This window comes from Xylocopa sonorina, chromosome 1, assembly GCF_050948175.1.
Source record: "Xylocopa sonorina isolate GNS202 chromosome 1, iyXylSono1_principal, whole genome shotgun sequence".
In the NCBI taxonomy this organism is placed as follows: Eukaryota; Metazoa; Arthropoda; class Insecta; order Hymenoptera; family Apidae; genus Xylocopa; species Xylocopa sonorina.
The window spans coordinates 8,453,646-8,471,595 of NC_135193.1; the positions used below are offsets into that span (position 1 = coordinate 8,453,646).

The window sequence follows — 17,950 nt, forward strand, 5'->3', positions numbered from 1 at the left end:
TTCAAAATAATAATAAATAACATTTTTAGTAATACAGCAGTAGAAATACTTGTACAAAGGAACCCTTAATTATAATATTAATGCATTATTGTATGAACTAATGCATTACATTATCACTTATATTATCAAATAATCTCTATAAACATGTAATTATATTTAATATTATTATTCTACTTTGGAATAGTGTTTGGGAGAGAATCTTTGAAGTAATCTTATATTGTTAGAAAAATATATTTATGTGATATAACAAATATTCATTGCTTGGATGCATAATAATAAAAGTATGTATTTTTAAATGAAGGATGCATATACAGTATGTTAACTTCTAAATTTGTTGTCAATATTTTTTTCATAATCAAGTTATACATATGAAAAATATTTTCACTGTCATTAAGTTATTTCATTTACGTTATCATTTACATAATAGTCTACATTTTGTATATTCGTTTATTTTTATCATCGCAGAAGTGTGCATAAAAATGTGTTGACACTTAAGAAAAGCAACACTGGCAGTTATACCGTGTATCTTACGCTGCAGACTTATATGATACATATGTGAAAGACATTTTTTATTTATTTCTATAGTAATAATAAAGGTAGTATAATAGTTATCCATGACTATAAATTCTAACTTTTTTTGAAGAAAGCGTTGCCAAAAATAAGTTATTGTCAACATCAACTGTACACAAATCTACTACAGGATCAGAGACAGGAAGACTATTTACTTGTTTGCCAGTAGATACACTCCATAATGATATACTACTAGTAGATTCTTGATGTGCAGCTACTAATGTATCACTCTCCATATGTATGTAACATGGCCGAGATAACAATTGTTGAGAATTACCAGCATGAAATGTGTGCACTACATTACAAATGGTTGAATCATCGCTACCTTTTTCTATAGTACACACTACGTGTCTTGCATGAGGTTGCCTAGCATTTGGTCGTGACGATATCAAGGCATGATTGTTCTTTTGGTCATAACACACGGATACAAATGGACCCTCAAGGAATATTTGTTTAGGTATATACTTTGAGTCTTTTCGTTCATAAGCATAACATGTATTTAAACGACATGCTACGAATCCACCCCTACTAATGCTGCTACCAGGACTAGAAGGAACTGCTGCTAAAGAAACTACTGGCGATCTGTCACCAGGGTTCTCTAAAGTTTCGATAGGACCATGGGTTTGTCTAATATCAAATTCTGTTATAGTTCCATTTTGTGCTCCTACAAAAAATATATTCGAATTGTCGCCTGACCAGCAGCAACTCCATAAAGGAAATTCTGTTTGATAACTGTGCATGACAATGTGATTATTAATATCCATTAATTTTGCACATTTATCAAAACCAACACTAAGCAACATTGACTGTTTGGCTGTATTGAACATAATATCTCTGATAGCTTGGCTGTGTAAAAAAATGAACTGACGCGGTTGAAATTTTTCTGTGTCAATTTTTTTAATACCATAGCCTGAAAATAATGTATTTGTTGCTTTCTGTGACACAACTAAGAATCCAAACCAAGGATTATAATCTAACACACGACAACCACCGTCTTTACATATCTCTATAGATCTGTCTAAGTGGAACTTTTTAACCATATGCTTAGAAACATTTTGATGTGAATATATGGTTATTTGTGATTGCTGAGTTTCCAGTTCACATATCCGTTCCCTCATACCACTTATTTGTTGTTCAAATAATTTCTGTCTTATGACATGCCTTGACAGTTCCATTTCCATGCGATTCTTTTCACTAGTAACATTCTCTATTTGTTCCTTTAATCTATCCAATTCACTCGTGTCTATAGATGTTAATTTCCTAGCATACAATGTTCTGATATCCTTTACAGCAGCTTTTCTGTTGCACTGTGGGCAACGGCGATTTGCACTGGTGCAAGTACATTGTAACCATCTTACAATGCAACTATATCCAAACAAATGTCCGCAACGTAAACAACACAAACGATGATTTCCTGAACTGGTCCATAAGTCCATACATATTGGACATGATTGATCACAATCAGCATCAGAATCATCTAATGCTTCTTTTGGTCTTTTTGCTTTTGATTCATCTTCATCAACAGTTTCTAAAATATTATGTGAACATAATTTTCCAAATTCATTGGTAAAGTATACAAACTATCTTAAATAAGGTATTTAAAAAAATTCATCCTACATTAAGAAATTGATATTTTTCTTTGTATTATCTAATTAATGTAACACTAAAAACAGTTTGCAGTACTTTGTTCAGGCCACTCTGCATATAGAAGTAAAATTAAGCTTACTTGCATCTTGTGTTTGAGCCTCACTTTCCAAATTACTATCAGGATTTTCATTGGTATCAGATTCCTCAGAATGATCTTCAATTCTGTTCTCCATTTCCGCTGATTCTTCGGCTATAATATTTTTTATTTCAGCATATTGAAATAAATCATTAAAATTATATTTTTACATCTGTATTGCAAATGCATGTTTTATATATAGAGAGAGATTCACATGCATAAATTTTTTTTAATTCTTAGATTTATAACATAAAAGGTCCAAAATTTATAGTGTTCTCGTTTCTTATGGTACAAAAAAAGCATAAAAGTACTTTAATCATTCTTATATTAATTCATATGTAAACATAAGTCTATTTAAAATAACTAGTTGAATTCTTTGTTCTACTCGACTTAATGTAAACACTTACTGTAATCCATAACCTCCATTTTAGAAAAGTCGAAAATAAATTACTCGTGGATAACAATTCTCAACACAAATTACACTTTAAGTAACCAGAATTTTGTCATAGAATATAATAGTATTCAAATTGTACATAAACAAACATAATAAATCAAATAACAATAAAAGAAACGACAAGAGAAATTTCGTGACCTTTTCTAAAACACGAATTGTGTAGTTCGTTCAAAATATGTATACAATGAAAAGAAAGATGTATTGCTTACAATCTCTTATGTTTCAATCAAATATTAATCGTACATATACCACTCAAACGTTTTCATCTAATTTTCTAGCAATAATCATGCTAATTTTTATAAGATATGGTACAGGTATTGTATGGTAAATTGTAACGAAAATCGATTTCTTATTTCAGTTATTATATATATTAAATGTGCAATGAATTGGATTGCATCTTGTGTTCGTTGACGTTATTGAACAGGTTTATTAAGTAGCACTTTTATTTATTTTTTAAGTATCAATTACGAATAATATTAATTTCTATTTCGTTTGATACTATAATATTATATCTTCTTTATATTAATATACATATTTGATATATATTATTTAAAAACAAAATTCTTGTACTAAACATAATTTATTTCCAGTAACTATGATTTTCTCGTAATTTTTATACAAATAGTTGGATATGTTTCGAATAGAACTGATAAGTTCAAATATGTTTCCTGATGCATAACAAAAATAAAAGACGTATGTTTTATATTCTTATTTGAAGAAATTGAAAGTTTCTTCCAAGTAAGTGACAGATTTGATTAAAGACTACCTAAATTTTTCTTTTAATTCCAAAAATATATATTAACTAATTCTTATATTGGTGTATTCCGTGTTGCAGTTTCTAGATGTTTATAAAAATTATAAAAAAAAAGAGATAATTTCGAAATAATCGGAAAATCGTTCGACGTAATTTGAGCAATATCATTTCTTCGGAATAAACGAAAGGAAAGCATCATTGGTCTTGAATTAACGGTAGGATTATAAAAATTGTGTGTTACTAAGTGAAGCAACGGTATTTATATATAGAAGGTAAAATAATGAAGGTAAAATATTGGCTTAATTTTTAACATACTCTTGCACCTCTATCCTTTTAAACACATTTTTTTGTTAGATACATTGTTATAATAATTTAGTAATAAAAACGAGCGACTATTATAAGTGGTGCAATTTGATTCCTTCAGAAGTGGAGACCGTGTACGTGGAATCCATCTCGTTCTCCAAGAAATCCACCGACATCTCATATTCGGGACCTCGATTGTTATCCCATTAAAACGAAAAGTTTTCAAGACTTCAAACGTTTAAAGAGGTGTAGTCCAAAATTAAAGAAGAAAAGCGCAGAGCACAGAGACACTTCGTTAAAGAGAGATGCGTTCGGCTCGTTAGAATCCTTATTTGATTTGAAAAAACCATTAAATCTACCGGATATATGTTCGTTAGCGATCGAGTATCATCAAGAGGGGCATGTGTTTCCATATGGGTCGAGACATTCGGAGAATCCTAAATATTTTGTAGAATCACTATTTCCGGAACAAGTGAATTTTGAGCCATATATTCTTGAACGGGTGTGATTTTAGTATTATGTATTTAAATTATGTAACAATTATAAGTAATTCCGTAACAAGTTTAGCAACATGTGTTACATTTTTTAATACTAATCCGAACTAATTTGCGTAGACATACAAAGTTGACGATTACAACTCTAAATTGGAAAAAGTTAAGCAGGCGTCGAATTTTGAAACATTCATACTGCAAGAAAACGAAAGAAGTTTGAGTCAAGAAGAAAAAGAGCAATCAAAGTATGAAATAATTAATCTTCGAACAAATTTTGTTGTCATTGAGTTATATTCTTATAAATATTTCTATATAATTATGAAGCATGGCTGAACAGGAGGAAAAAATAATAGAAGAAGTCTCAGATGAAGTTGTTGAAGAAATTGCTGAAGAGGAAGTCGAAGTAACAAACGGAGAAGAAATAGTAGTAATAGAAGAAAAAACAGAAGTAACGGAAACAGAAGTAACGGAAACAGAAGTTGAACTTGAAGATAAGGATGAACGGCCTCCATCGTATCCGCTACCTCCTGGCGTCGGTGAAGGTGTAATATTCTAAAGTTATAACAGTTGCCACAATTTTTTAAGTCCTTTCGCTAATGTGACAAGAAAATTTTTTCGAATAGAAGTTAGTCAGTTGACAATTTGCGATAAATTGCAATAATTCAAATATACGTCGAGTCGTTACAAAAATTTGAAATTTCAGTTTTATATGAGATAAAACATTTTTGATTAGATTAGCGGAATGGTGTGAAAAATCTTGGCGATCCTTACAACGAACACTCGGTGTAATAGAAAAACGCATTAAATTTGTATATTATTTAGGAGTGCCGATTAAACCTGGTGGTCGACAGGAATCGTTATTAAGCTCTTCTCCTTTGACCGATAGTGCCGTGATGTTGGAAATAAAGAATGCGGATGATCGTTGTGTCGTACTTGCGAGAGAAATAGATCAATTAAAACAGGAAATAGCCACGCTCACGAATGTAACATTTCAGAGAATATGATAAATAAATCAAATAATCATGAACAGAACATTACATTTAAAAAAGTTCTATTCGTTATAGAAACCGAATTTGTCGGATGAAGATACTTTAATAATTCGCGAGAAACAGGACGAAGTAATGAAGAAGTTGGGTGAATTCGAACGAATAACACGAAAATTACAACGACTACTGGGTTTAACTGACTTTTCGAGTGCAACTTTTGCCAAAATGTTTGATATACATCCTTTTATGAAACCTAGTGTAGTAAGTATTTTAATAACACAGAAAATATATTATTTATACACGAACAAATAAATTGTAGCCCATTACTGAAGTAGAAGAGGAAGTTATAAAGGAAAAAGTAGATATGATAGATGAGAAAACGGATATGGAATTGGAACAGATTAAAGATAGATTCGATTTGCCTCAAATAGAATATCCTGAAGACAAGTATGTCGTGATATCGGTATTTATTTTTTATAAATACATATGTTCTTTGAGGTTGCATACACATACTTGTTTAATTAGGCTTCCACGAGTAATTGTTTGTGGGTATACAGAAGATGAAATTCCAAAAATTGTTGTGGCAGACAGTCAGAAAAAAGGCAAAGACAGATGCCTTCAAAGTCTGACTGGAAAGTTAACAGAATCGTTAACTATGCAGGAAAAGTTGGTGTTAGAGAATGCACAGCTGGAAGGTGGCAAGTAAGTTCTATAGTATATTTATTTCTATTTTGAATAGCTAGTAATTTAAAAAAATCAATCATGATCTTCCTATATAAAAAAAAACAAAAGAAAATAAAATGAAAGATTTGAAAATCAACCAGTTTACTTAGCAACGAATGTATAATTTTCTCGTTAATGAAAATTTGTTGACATAAAACATGTGATCTCCTGTGATCTTCATTACAAAAGTAAACTCGTTCGCCGTATTAGGTATAAATTAGAGGAAGCATTGCTAGAGAAGGACTCTGCCGTTGAAAATCTTCAGAGGAAGGTATGCGGGCTGCAGGCTGAAATGAGAATAGTTGTGAAGGAAAATGTGGAATTGACACGCCAATTAGCTTGCTTAAATCAACGAATCACTAGTCCATGTTGTAACACTTGTCCAGGTGAAATTTCGTCTGAAATATCAAGTCCGTCTCCTTTACGTTCGATTTCGTACACCACGACATTGCAGCAAGGCGACGATTACTGTCGGTGCAAGTGTTGCTTCCAACCGCAATTCGCTGACAGTTTATCACCAACTGCACATACCATATGCGGTATTATTACAATATTTTTAATGTGCTTACTTTATAATTTCCCTTCATTTTTCATCAATGATAAAATTTGTTGCGTTTCGATGCAACCTCTAGGTGGTGGCCATACATGTGTAGCTAGTGGAGGTAAGTCTATGTTTATTACTTGTATAATAATATGTTTTGTTTAGTGGAAATTAATCTATATTAATTCATTTGTAGATTCACCAAGGCTTGCGGGTGGTGCGTCAGTAACGGGCGCTTGCATTACGAGTAGTACTTCTTCACAAATCGATGAAATGTGCTGTCGAAGTCCTGCCACAGTTAAGGCACCATGCCCAGGACCTCCAGCATCACCACCGAGAGGGGCATGTCCTGCAGAGTTGGAAAACAAACTTACGGCCTATGGGAACACTACCAAACAGCTAGTACATATCTGAAGTATAATTGAATATTAATTAAAACTTTATACTTATGCAATTATAATTTGTACAGGAGCAACAACTGGGTAGCATGGAATGCGAGGTACGCAATATGCAGATAGAACTAGCTAATGTTCAACGAGAGCGTCAGCAACTGGAACAGCAACGTAAACTATTGAAATGCACCGGTCCTTGCGCACCTTGTGGTTGTTGTCCTCCTGCACCTATGAATCTTTCACCCTTAAGCGCGCCTCCCTATGCACCACCTGTACCAGTTATTCAACCGCCTACTGTATCTTTGCCTAAGGTATTCATCTAGTATTTTGATTAATACAAGTGTAAAAATTTATATCGATAAAATTTGTTAAAATCAACAAGTCGGAAACAACTGTTCAAATTAAAATAAATATATCTTTTTTATAAAGTTTCAGACATTATATTTTTATTAAGTACGATATATGTAATACATGCCATATAAGATCGTTTTTCGTCGTATGCAGATGCCACCTGCTCCTACTTCAGTCTGTACTGGTCCTTGTATAAATGCTCCAATGGTAAGATTGAATTTCAGAAAAAAAATGGTTAACACGAACTAAAGCGGCTGTTTGATAAAAAGGGCGCTAGCACGTGTCCTCAGCAACAGTTACGTGACCTACGCGAACAATACGCACGTCTACAAGATGATTACAAAAACAAATTATGCGAGGTTTCGTGTTTAAGAACAGATGCTGACAAGTTGAAGCAGCAAGCTCGCGAAGCAATCGAAGAGAAAGAAAAATTGGACATTAAACTGACAGACGCTTTAGAACGTTTGAAGGCAATGGAGACCGAGAGGGAGAAATATGAAGGTGACCATTTGGAGTGTAGATCAATTTTACTATTTGATCCTTAATAACATTTACTTTAACGACAGGGTTTAAAGAACAAATGACTGAGCAAGAACAAACTTTGATTGTCTTTAAACAACGTTTTCGAGAAGCGCAAGACGAACTCGAGGAATTGCGGTCTTTGATTCAAGATCAAGCAGCCCAGTTAGAAGATTATCGAAATAAGTATTTGCAGGTCGTTATTAAAAATTATTAGGTTTTTTGTGTACGTTAACTTAAATGTATATGAAAGTAATAATGGAAAAAACAGGCACAGCAACAAGTGGAAGAACAACGCCGACAACTTGATCTTATGGAAATGGATAATGCAAGGATGAATGAAAACGTGACCTTAGAAATAGGAAGGGTCAAAGTGAGTTGAGTATTCACGTAAATGACACTGAAAATATTTATTGATTTATGCAATGAATATTCCCAATCTTATTTCATTATTTAATCTTAGTAAACTACTGTTTGAACAGAATCAATTCCAAGAGAAGCTTGCGGAACTTGCACCCTTGCCAGATATACTAAAGCAAACTCAAGTGAAACTTCAGGAAGCGCAACAATTGCGTTTGGTTACGGAAAGAAATTGTGAGGACCTTTCCCGAGAACTTATTAGTTGCAAAGATAAAATGCAAACGTTACAAAATCAGTTGGATGTATTACGTAGCGAGCATCAAGCATTACAGGTTTTGTTCTTTACACTTCTTTAGAATGGTTTCGACGTTCTAAAAAGTCATGTTAGTAAATTATGTATGACTTTTAGGATGAAAGAGGTCATGGTTCTGGGCGGTTCGAGGAATTAGAAAGAAAAAATGCTGAATTAAGGCACGAAAATGAACGTATGAAAAATACGCTTGCAAGATTCGAGGAGCACGAAGCGCAGTTGCAAAAACGCATTGATGAAAAAATGCACGAAGTTACTCAATTAACGGCAATGCTTGAACAGGTGCGTCTGTATGTATTTCATTGTGGAACAAAATTAATTTTTATGGATATTGAAGGTTCGTGAGGATTCTGCAAGACAAGTAGCTAGAACGAAAGAAAGATGTGAAACGGTGAGAAGATCCATGCAAAGTCAAATTGCGGAAATGGAAAGACAATTAGCCCAGTGCAGAGCTACTGCGAGAGCTGCGCAGAAGGATAGAGATGAAGTACTTCACTGTAAAAAAATTAAATCATTTTAATTACAACTCATATTGTACCGTTCTTCACAGATAAGACAGAAAATGCAAGGTCAGATAAATAACTTGAATGAGGCATTTGAGCAGGCTCAAGGTCGGATAAGATCGTTACAAGGACATGTAAATTACCTGAAGACTTCTTATAGTAATATTTTCAAAGGACAAGGAGAGGTGCCACCTGGTGTTTTACCTGGAGAAGCTGGACAAGGATTCGATTCCTGCGACTGCAACTATTAATAGAAAATTAATGAAATATTTTATTCGTATGAAACTGGAATTTTAACGAGTTGAAAATCATATTTTTACTTACTTAAACGTGCCCGTTGTAAATGTTAGAATGTAGTATAAATTGTTTAGTTTATGTACGCGCAAATATCTTTAGTCAATAATAGATAAATTAAATTTGTTAGAAACGTTTGTTCGATATAAAAAGAAAAACAAACATTCATGATTATGTCGCAAAAATTGAACCGTTATAGTACAAATAATGTATCTGGTACAATGTAGCATCCTTTTTATATTTATGCATTTTATTTTAATAAATTGTTCATGTATTTCTTATATGCAATGAATTAGAAGAGGTAAATAAGAAACTTTGATGATAGTGCGAGTCCCGGCTTAACGAAAATTAAGACAAGTGATCTGTACAAGGAGAAAGCGCTTATTTAAAATCGTATAAGTTTCATTAATTCATATCCACAGAATAAAGCATATTGAGCATATCTAGAATTGCGTCTGATCGTGATCGTACTCTTTCCATCTCTATTCTAAATTCTTCAAGTTGAGACTCAATCCGTCGCGCGCATGCGTGACAACACCTGTAAGGGAAGTTAACATCGTATATTCTATGAATCATATTTTTGTAATACTATGACAAATAAAATTACCTATCATTACACTGTGCAGAAGTTGAACATGTAGGCTCTGACATAGGAGAATGAGAAATTTTTATTTGTGGAGGATCATTTGCCATACAGAGTGTTCCTTTTTGTTGAACTCCACTTTTATTTAGACCAGTAGTACTAGTAGTACGACAATCTGAACAGCCTTTTAAAAGGTCCATAAGGATTCCTCGTACTCTTTTACCGCTTAATCTTCGTTGTCTCGTCTGTATACATAACAAAAAACATCACATAAACATAACATTTTTAATGAATTCATTGCATAAGTTTGTAATTATATGTTTTCATGATCTTACTTCGGGTGTTTCATTAGTTCGTTTAGGTGATATTAGGGGGATTTCTTCGCCATCATTGGAAAGAGTATGGCTATGTGTATGTTTGTCAGAACATTCATGGTTATTTATATTATCTGAAGATGATTTACATGTACCAGATACATCTCTAATATTATTACAACATTTTGAACGCAAACAATTATCTACTACATTTTGAAGGGAACGCTGACACGAATGGTATTTGCAAATTACGTCAGTTATTTCGGTTGCACCGTTTGTAATGTTTTCGTGCGAATGATTTTTCGAGTCCGTCATAAGTGTGTTTCTGTATGAATTCTTTCGAACTCCTGCATTATGAAACTTATCCTTGCAACAATTCGGATTAAGATCATGTTTCTGTTTCTTATGATATGAATCACAATTGCATTCTTTATCTATAGTTTCAATATGATGTGTACAACAGGAATGTATATTTTCTTGTGAACTTGAGGCACCTGTACATGTTGGCCATTCTTTGTGACATTTTGAGGAATTGCAGTTTCCACAATCAGATACATATGTGCTTGTATTGCAAATGTTACCCATATGTCTTCTAACATTTATATCATCTGCTAAGGATGGTGAATTTAATGATGGAGCATGACAGCACTGAGAAGTATTAAATTTACTGAATTTTAATGGGATTTTTTGTTTTTTACTAGTCGAACACACAAGTGGACTTCCATTAAATCTAGTCTGTGATGTATTCTGCCAGGAGTGATACGGTTTTTTTTCAGATTTTATAGACACTTCAATATCATCCTCATTATTACTTGTAGATTCATGACTTATTTCTTTACCCCAAACACTAATTATTCCATTTATTTCAGATAACCTTATTTCAAGATTACCCAATAAATATGGTCCACATTCTTGAATACTATTTTTGTCATTATTCAGTCTATCTTTTGCTGGTTCTTCTGCTTGAATTAAGAAACTTTTGTTTTTACTATTGTCATCCTCTTTATATATAAAACATTTTACATTGTCTGCTTGATCATCTGTTTCTTCAATTTTAGACTGTACAGATGTAGAACCATTAATATCTTTATTAATAGTTATATTTTTTTCTGGTTCTGATTTTAAACTTGTATGTTCCTCACAATATTTTAATTCCACATTAGCTGCATCAATACTATTTTTTCTTTCAGATTCTAAGGTTGTATGAGGTATTTTGAAAGGCTGAGCAAAATTAGATGTACCAAGCATTTCTGTGGCTTTTCTTTTCTTGGAACTCGAAGCATTAATTGGAGAATTGCAATCCAGATTCAATAACAGATTTGGAGTGACATTTGATTGCTTTTTGTTATTCTTAATTAAAGGATTTTGAATTTTTGTTTTACCCTGTGTTATATTCGAAAGTGTTTGCAAAATTCGAGATGAAGTGATAAATGTTCGAGACAATGGATTTGCAAGCTTCCTTGGAGTGTTACCATTGGTGAGTACCATACTATCATCAGAATTAAAAATTGGAGTTAAATCAGGTGGTTTAATTGATATAGCTGGACTGTAAGCGCTTTCTGCCCAATGATCAATAGAACTTATGGTAGATGTGACACTACTAGTGGATACTTTATTATTTGTTTCTGCTGTAGTTACAATTTCTTGATTAGGAATAGATTCTACGATTGCATCAGTTTGTATTGCTGCGATTTTCGTTTCGCATGCTTTGCTTTCTTTTTCAGGTTTTACTAAAGATTTTTTTAGGGCGTCCAACTCTTGTTTTATTTTTATATTTTCTGCTAACACTCTTTGATAAGCGTCTCGTAAATTTTGGAATTGTGCATCTTTTTGATTAAGTTGAGCTTTTAGTTCGATAATTTCAGTATTTTCGGCGTTTATGCTATCGGCTGCACTGATTTTTGCAAAATTTAAATTTTCTGATTCATCTTGAATTATGCGGATACTTTTAACACTTGCAATTTTCAAGGGACAACTTGTGTTGCTATTATCAATTTCTTGCGCATCAATCATTTCTGCTTCATTGTATTCCTCAGGTTCGTTTGCTTTTTCCTGTCTTGGCTCTGATAATTCTTCTCTCTGTTCAGTGTTAGAACTACCATGAATATATTCTTCGTAACTCAGTGTTCGTAAATTAATAAACGTAGGTGCTTGTTGATGACCATTAACTAAAGAAGCTTGATTTATACTACCGAACCTTACATGCCTATCTACAGTGTTTTGATATTCAATATGATGCGCATTAACATCTACAGAACCATTTCGTTTTTCTAATTTGTCATCACAATTTTGCATATGTTTCTCATGTTGTATATCATTATATTCAATATCTTTTAGAGCATTTTTATATTGGTTTTCAATTCCTTTATTAGAAGTTTTATTATTTTCACCGTTTTCTATTATTTGTGCTGTATTATAAATTAAATTATCACCTTCAGTTTCTTCTTGTTGCAAATCCTTAATAGCCTTTTCTGCATAATCTTTTATGGTTTTAGTTGCAGTTTTTGTTTTTAACTGCTCTACATCATTATCTATAAACAAATAATTAAGGTTTACAGTATCTAGAATGGACAATGGACAAATTTTCTAAGTACGAATTCTTACCTTCGTTTTCATCATGACTTTTGTTTATCATGAACTCTTGTTCCCTATGCTCTTTACGCTTTTCTATTGATTTTCTATTCTGTTCCTTTATACTTCTTATGTATTGTTTCACTTTACTTGGCACATGTTGATATTTAGCTGTTGGTGTTATTTGTTTTTTATGCATAACATGATATAGTACCGGATTTGGTTGTATATTTAAATAGTTATGTTTAAATATACTTAAGCTATGCCTCTTTTTGTTGTATGACAAATGAGCATTACTTTTTGAAATGCTTAAATCTTGTAATGACAAACTCCTCTCTTTATGATGTTGTTTTAATCTGTTGTTTAGGATGAAATCATCCGATGCTCTATCGAAACATTCGTGTTCGTATTCTCCATCGATTTCATCGTCGTCGTCGTCGTCTTCATCATCATCTTCCTCCTCATCCAATATCGCATTTTCATGTTCATTTTCCAAATCCATCTCATCCATATCTATATAGATCAATATGGGAAACAATGTAACAACCACTGCAACATTATTATGAAAAATTTGTATATCGTTTACTTACCATCGCTATCAACGTAGTCATCCTCATCGTCATCATTATACGCGCGGTTACTCTCTTCACCGGACGACAATACGTAAATGCTACCTCCTCCTTGATCGTCGCTCGGATAAGGGCTTCGACTGAGGTCTTCATCTGCTGGTGCTGAGTTATCCTGTTGTTTTGTATTATTCACTTGCGAATCTTCGCGCCTCGATGGACTTGATACACTGATGTATGTCGGCATTTCTTCATCTTCTAACATAGGCTGTTCCACATCGTTACTTAATATGCTTGTTTCACATTTCGTCTGTTCTTTATCGTGATTTTCCACGTTCATTTCTACTGCTGTTTCTTCCGAAGTATGCTCGCTTTCTTCCGACATCGTGAAACTTGGTACTGAACATGTAAAATAAATTACGTTCACATGCGATTGTACGATCGAAAGTTCTTTAATATTACACCAACGCGTACCAAACGCGATCGTTACTTTGTTTTTTTTCTTTAGATATTTAACAGCGGTGATTGCACTTTACTGACGACCGCCATTACAACTGCCGCTGGATCATACCCGCACTACACAGTCCATTCGCGTATTCTACATTTTCCCGGATTCTATTTCTTTTATTATACGTTTTGTTTAATAGCAACTGGATTTTTCATATTGTTTTTAATTAATCAATTTTATTTGTCCATCAATCAATACGTTAACCATGCATAACACAACTTTTATGTCGCAGATAAACGAATAATTGTTATTAGACTAATGACCCACGAATATACAGGGGTGTATTTTGTGTTGCATCCAAGAGGTTCTTACTTTACATTCTAGTTTTTCCATTATATTTCATTTAAATTTTATTTAACACTATTGTTTATAACTAACTAATATCAGCACAAGTGCACATTATAAATGCACACTTTTCTTTGAAAATAAATAATTATCTTTACTCATTTTATTTCTTGAAATATCGTTATGCAAGGATTTGTACGTATCTTCTTAAGAAATCGAAAACAATTTTGGGTTATATGCATATTAGAGATAAAAATTCTTTTTGTAACGAATGTGAAGTTTGCAAACTAATTTTTTGCCGCGTTTGACGCGTACACTACTGTTTAGTTGAATAGGAGGAACGTGGAACCGAGCTGTAATGTCACACACGTTGTTTCTATGCGCGCCGAACGGTATTTCTCTGTAATTAGATGACAATAGGATAATATTTTTAAGTGATATAATTTAAGCAAAATTAAACAAATAGAGGATATGACAAATAAAAATTGCGAAATTTCTGTGACTCTCGAATTTGGGTAACTTTGTAGACTTCTGCGTACTTAACCCAACTTTTTCTACGCATTAGTATAAGGTGAAAGATTTTGTCTGTTAAATAATTGCAGGGGTGGGGCAGAACTACTTTTTGGCAGGAAAAAAAAACATAAAGTGATCTTACCTGGGGACGAATGTAAGTTTTACAAACTTTCTTCAGTGTCAAATCGTAATTTACCACGTGAAATCTTCTAGGGACTATACAAAAGTTATTATTCTGGATAAAAGATAACCTCTTAAAAGAACGACCTGAGCTTTTCATGCAAGGAGACACCGTGTAAGTTGTTAATTAATCTCATACTTTTACATTAAAGCTGTAAATATTCTAACTAGCAATTAAGATTGTTGCATCGATTCTTTGTTTTGGCACACCTCGAGGCTCTTAGTTGACACACGTGCCGAACCATAAACACAATATGATATGGTGTTAATTTGTACCCGTCAACTTGACCGATATATGAAGTTAAGATGGCGATTTATAGACGACGAGTTTCATGGCGTTCTTCCGAGAGGGCAGCATAGTTCAGATTAACAAATCAAAATTCATCGTATTACTGATATATGATACATAATAATTTACAACCCTCAGAATATTTTTATTAGTTCAAACTTTAGGAAATACAGAAGGATAATAAAATTGTTTCGAACTTGGTACTTTAATTTGTGCGATACAAAATTATATAAGATGTTTAAAATTTATTTTGTGCTTCGGTTTCTAATGGAACTTTAACTTGAATAACAATATATTTTACACACGTTTTATTTTATACCCACAGACGACCAGGAATTTTAGTTCTTGTAAATGACACCGATTGGGAATTGCTGGTATTCATTTTCGCACTTTTATAATATATATATATATGTGTGCTTAGAGTTGTGAGTCACTGAATTCATGATTGAATTTTTAGGGTGAAAGCAGTTACAAAATAAATCCAGATGACTCGATAATGTTCATATCTACATTGCACGGCGGATAAGGATGAAACAATTGCAGGAGGATATGATGGCGATTGATAAAGGGAAGTAAAGAAGTAGTATCGTGCGTTTCGTTTTGATTTTATTGGAAAAAGTAAAAAATATACAGAATGCTTGTTTACATGGAGAGAAGATATGTGTATGCATGAATTTATACAGTGTAGAAGAATAAAATGCTCATTAATACCCCAGACAATACAACACATCACATAACACTTCAAAAAGCACCAGCGCATCATGGTGGCGCCCCCAAGGATTGAAATGCACCAGAACAGTACTGATAGCGCCTGTCAAAGTCGTTCATTCATCAATTTTCTCAGCAGTGGCGTAGGGTGACATTTTTCCATCTACATTATTTATTTATTTCTATTTATTCTTTTTACTTTATGACGACTTAAAAACATATATGTACATGGCTTTTAGTATCTCTAATAACAACCAAAATGTCTCTCAATATTCAATATGTTAAACATCTGCTGAGATCTGACGGTTTTGTAATTTATTGTATATTTCCCCCTTTAGAGGTAAGAGAGAGAAATATGCTATAAGAAAGAGTGAGATAGATGACGGTGATCCTACTCTAGAAGTGTTTCCTTGGCGTCATCTCTGTGAGAAGTACTCAAACTGGTCGCACACAATTATCGACAGCGAAGTGAACGACTGAAGAACTACTAGCTCCATCTTTTGGTGAAACGCTGAAACTGTTCGTGTATTAGTTTCAATACTTTCCGCAGAGATGGCGCCACCAGTTTTTCAATAGTTCACTTCCCTGTCGATAGTTATGTGCGACCAGTTTGAGCACTTTTCACAGAGATGGCGCCAGGGGTTCCAGCGTTGGGTTAGGATCATTTGTCTCACTCTTTGTTATGGCATCTTTCTCTCTCCTACCTCTAAAGCGGGAAATAGACAAGAGATTGCGGTAAAACTATTGAAATATACAAAAAATTACAATAACATTCTATCGTATTCTTCGTTTGTTCCTTCAGACTTCTTATCTGTTGCTTGCCTTTGCAAATACTTCGAGTTCACGAATACAGAGTACTTCGTGTACTGATTTCTCTTAGATCTTTGCATACGTAGGGTGAAACATTTTCAGACTTATTATTAGGTAAGAATCACTTCTTTTAAGTTAATATATATTCCTAGATAGGTTGATTGATTTGAAATTAAAATCAGTTATTAGCTAGGCAGGGTATTTGTGTTTCCTTCCATTTGTAACATAATTCTTTCTCGCGAAAATTCTTTATGAAAATCCTTCTATTGTACGTTTGCATAAGGATCGAATATCGAACTTGTTGCAAATGTACGTTAAAGGGAGGTTTTATTTAATAATATGTTGTATAAAAGGAAAGTGAATGGGACGTGGTTAGAGTGGGTCTCCATTGGCAGCAACCTCCACGTGGTGAGACCCGGGTTCTGTTTATTCAATATATAATTATTAATTGCATCATATAATGATACGATACAATTAAAAATTATATAGTAAATAATTAGAAGCCAATGGCTGCCATAGGTTTGTTTGGTTTAAATTTATCTAAAATAGCAATTTTGAGATAAGGCAGTAGAATGATAGAAAATTTTACATAATATTCTTAACTGACACTAACTTTATTGTGTAGCCAACACATTATTGATACGAAAAACATTTGCGAGAGAACATTTTAAATTATCTATCAATGGCATGTAAGCCACGGAAGCCGTGGAAACGTCGCTTCTCTTGCATTTCCTAAAATACAAATAAATGAGTGCACATCGTCGGCTTACTGCAGAGAAAAGATAAGAATAATACATATTTTTACATTAAGTGGATTTGTTAATTAATCGTTCTCTGATTTTTTGTAATAATTATGTTAATAATATCACAGCTTATGTTTCTTATCATTTATTGTAGGTCGAAGCCTTCTAAACCTCGTCAACTTAAAACTAACAAAATGCTACTTATCTACATCATTTCGCAATTATTTTTATTGGGATACTTATGCTGTATCTATTTTATTATAGAATCGGAACAGGTAAGCCATTTGTTCCTGTCGTTCTCAGTATTTATTAGTCATTTTTATAGAAGTCACTGCTTCCATATCGGCGAATGCTACTCTACACCTCACTCGAATGTGTGTACGAAATCTAGACGAGAAGGAGAGAGGTAATGTTAGACAATGAGAACTGAATATCGCCGTGTACCGGACCGCTGATCGTGTCCATATTGCGACGATAATCGCAATTGTTTTAGATTGCGTGAGAATTACCTATCAGAATGACACGCCGATGGAACGGTATAATGGTAGTACGATTTCGGACCAACCGGGGACAAGATAGAAATCAATGTAATTACAGAAGAACCAA

At 33.2% G+C, this 17,950-nt stretch overlaps 4 protein-coding genes across 5 annotated transcripts; 2 read left to right on the top strand and 2 right to left on the bottom strand.

Moving 5' to 3' along the window:
- Positions 1 to 193: 193 nt before the first annotated feature.
- Positions 194 to 2,895, bottom strand: Rfwd3 (ring finger and WD repeat domain 3). Its single transcript, XM_076899367.1, has 3 exons — positions 2,701 to 2,895; positions 2,297 to 2,407; positions 194 to 2,098 (listed from the first exon to the last, which is right to left on the bottom strand). Exons 1-3 carry the CDS (start codon positions 2,717 to 2,719, stop codon positions 609 to 611), a joined length of 1,620 nt encoding a protein of 539 aa, XP_076755482.1. The 5' UTR covers positions 2,720 to 2,895; the 3' UTR covers positions 194 to 608.
- A 749-nt stretch (positions 2,896 to 3,644) lies between these two features.
- LOC143422421 (uncharacterized) lies at positions 3,645 to 9,479 on the top strand. Its single transcript, XM_076893069.1, has 20 exons — positions 3,645 to 3,787; positions 3,926 to 4,306; positions 4,419 to 4,540; positions 4,620 to 4,837; positions 5,118 to 5,278; positions 5,360 to 5,542; positions 5,601 to 5,728; positions 5,807 to 5,983; positions 6,215 to 6,543; positions 6,637 to 6,666; positions 6,742 to 6,947; positions 7,015 to 7,248; positions 7,442 to 7,495; positions 7,558 to 7,789; positions 7,855 to 8,003; positions 8,079 to 8,180; positions 8,290 to 8,499; positions 8,577 to 8,759; positions 8,815 to 8,964; positions 9,028 to 9,479. Exons 1-20 carry the CDS (start codon positions 3,782 to 3,784, stop codon positions 9,229 to 9,231), a joined length of 3,459 nt encoding a protein of 1,152 aa, XP_076749184.1. The 5' UTR covers positions 3,645 to 3,781; the 3' UTR covers positions 9,232 to 9,479.
- Positions 9,480 to 9,505: 26 nt separating this feature from the next.
- Positions 9,506 to 14,897, bottom strand: LOC143432033 (uncharacterized). Of its 2 annotated transcripts, XM_076908886.1 has the most exons (7): positions 14,757 to 14,897; positions 14,417 to 14,501; positions 13,333 to 13,707; positions 12,776 to 13,255; positions 10,193 to 12,702; positions 9,882 to 10,102; positions 9,506 to 9,812 (listed from the first exon to the last, which is right to left on the bottom strand). In XM_076908886.1, exons 3-7 carry the CDS (start codon positions 13,691 to 13,693, stop codon positions 9,680 to 9,682), a joined length of 3,705 nt encoding a protein of 1,234 aa, XP_076765001.1. In that variant the 5' UTR covers positions 13,694 to 13,707; positions 14,417 to 14,501; positions 14,757 to 14,897; the 3' UTR covers positions 9,506 to 9,679. The 2 variants fall into 2 exon arrangements, with proteins under 2 accessions (XP_076765001.1, XP_076765000.1); XM_076908885.1 differs by lacking the exon at positions 14,417 to 14,501 and having other exon boundaries at positions 14,757 to 14,884.
- On the top strand, positions 14,445 to 15,790 carry Urm1 (Ubiquitin-related modifier 1). Its single transcript, XM_076908887.1, has 5 exons — positions 14,445 to 14,616; positions 14,704 to 14,768; positions 14,828 to 14,909; positions 15,409 to 15,457; positions 15,541 to 15,790. The coding sequence occupies exons 1-5, from the start codon at positions 14,573 to 14,575 to the stop codon at positions 15,607 to 15,609; spliced, it is 309 nt and encodes a 102-aa protein (XP_076765002.1). The 5' UTR covers positions 14,445 to 14,572; the 3' UTR covers positions 15,610 to 15,790.
- The last annotated feature ends 2,160 nt before the right edge of the window (positions 15,791 to 17,950 follow it).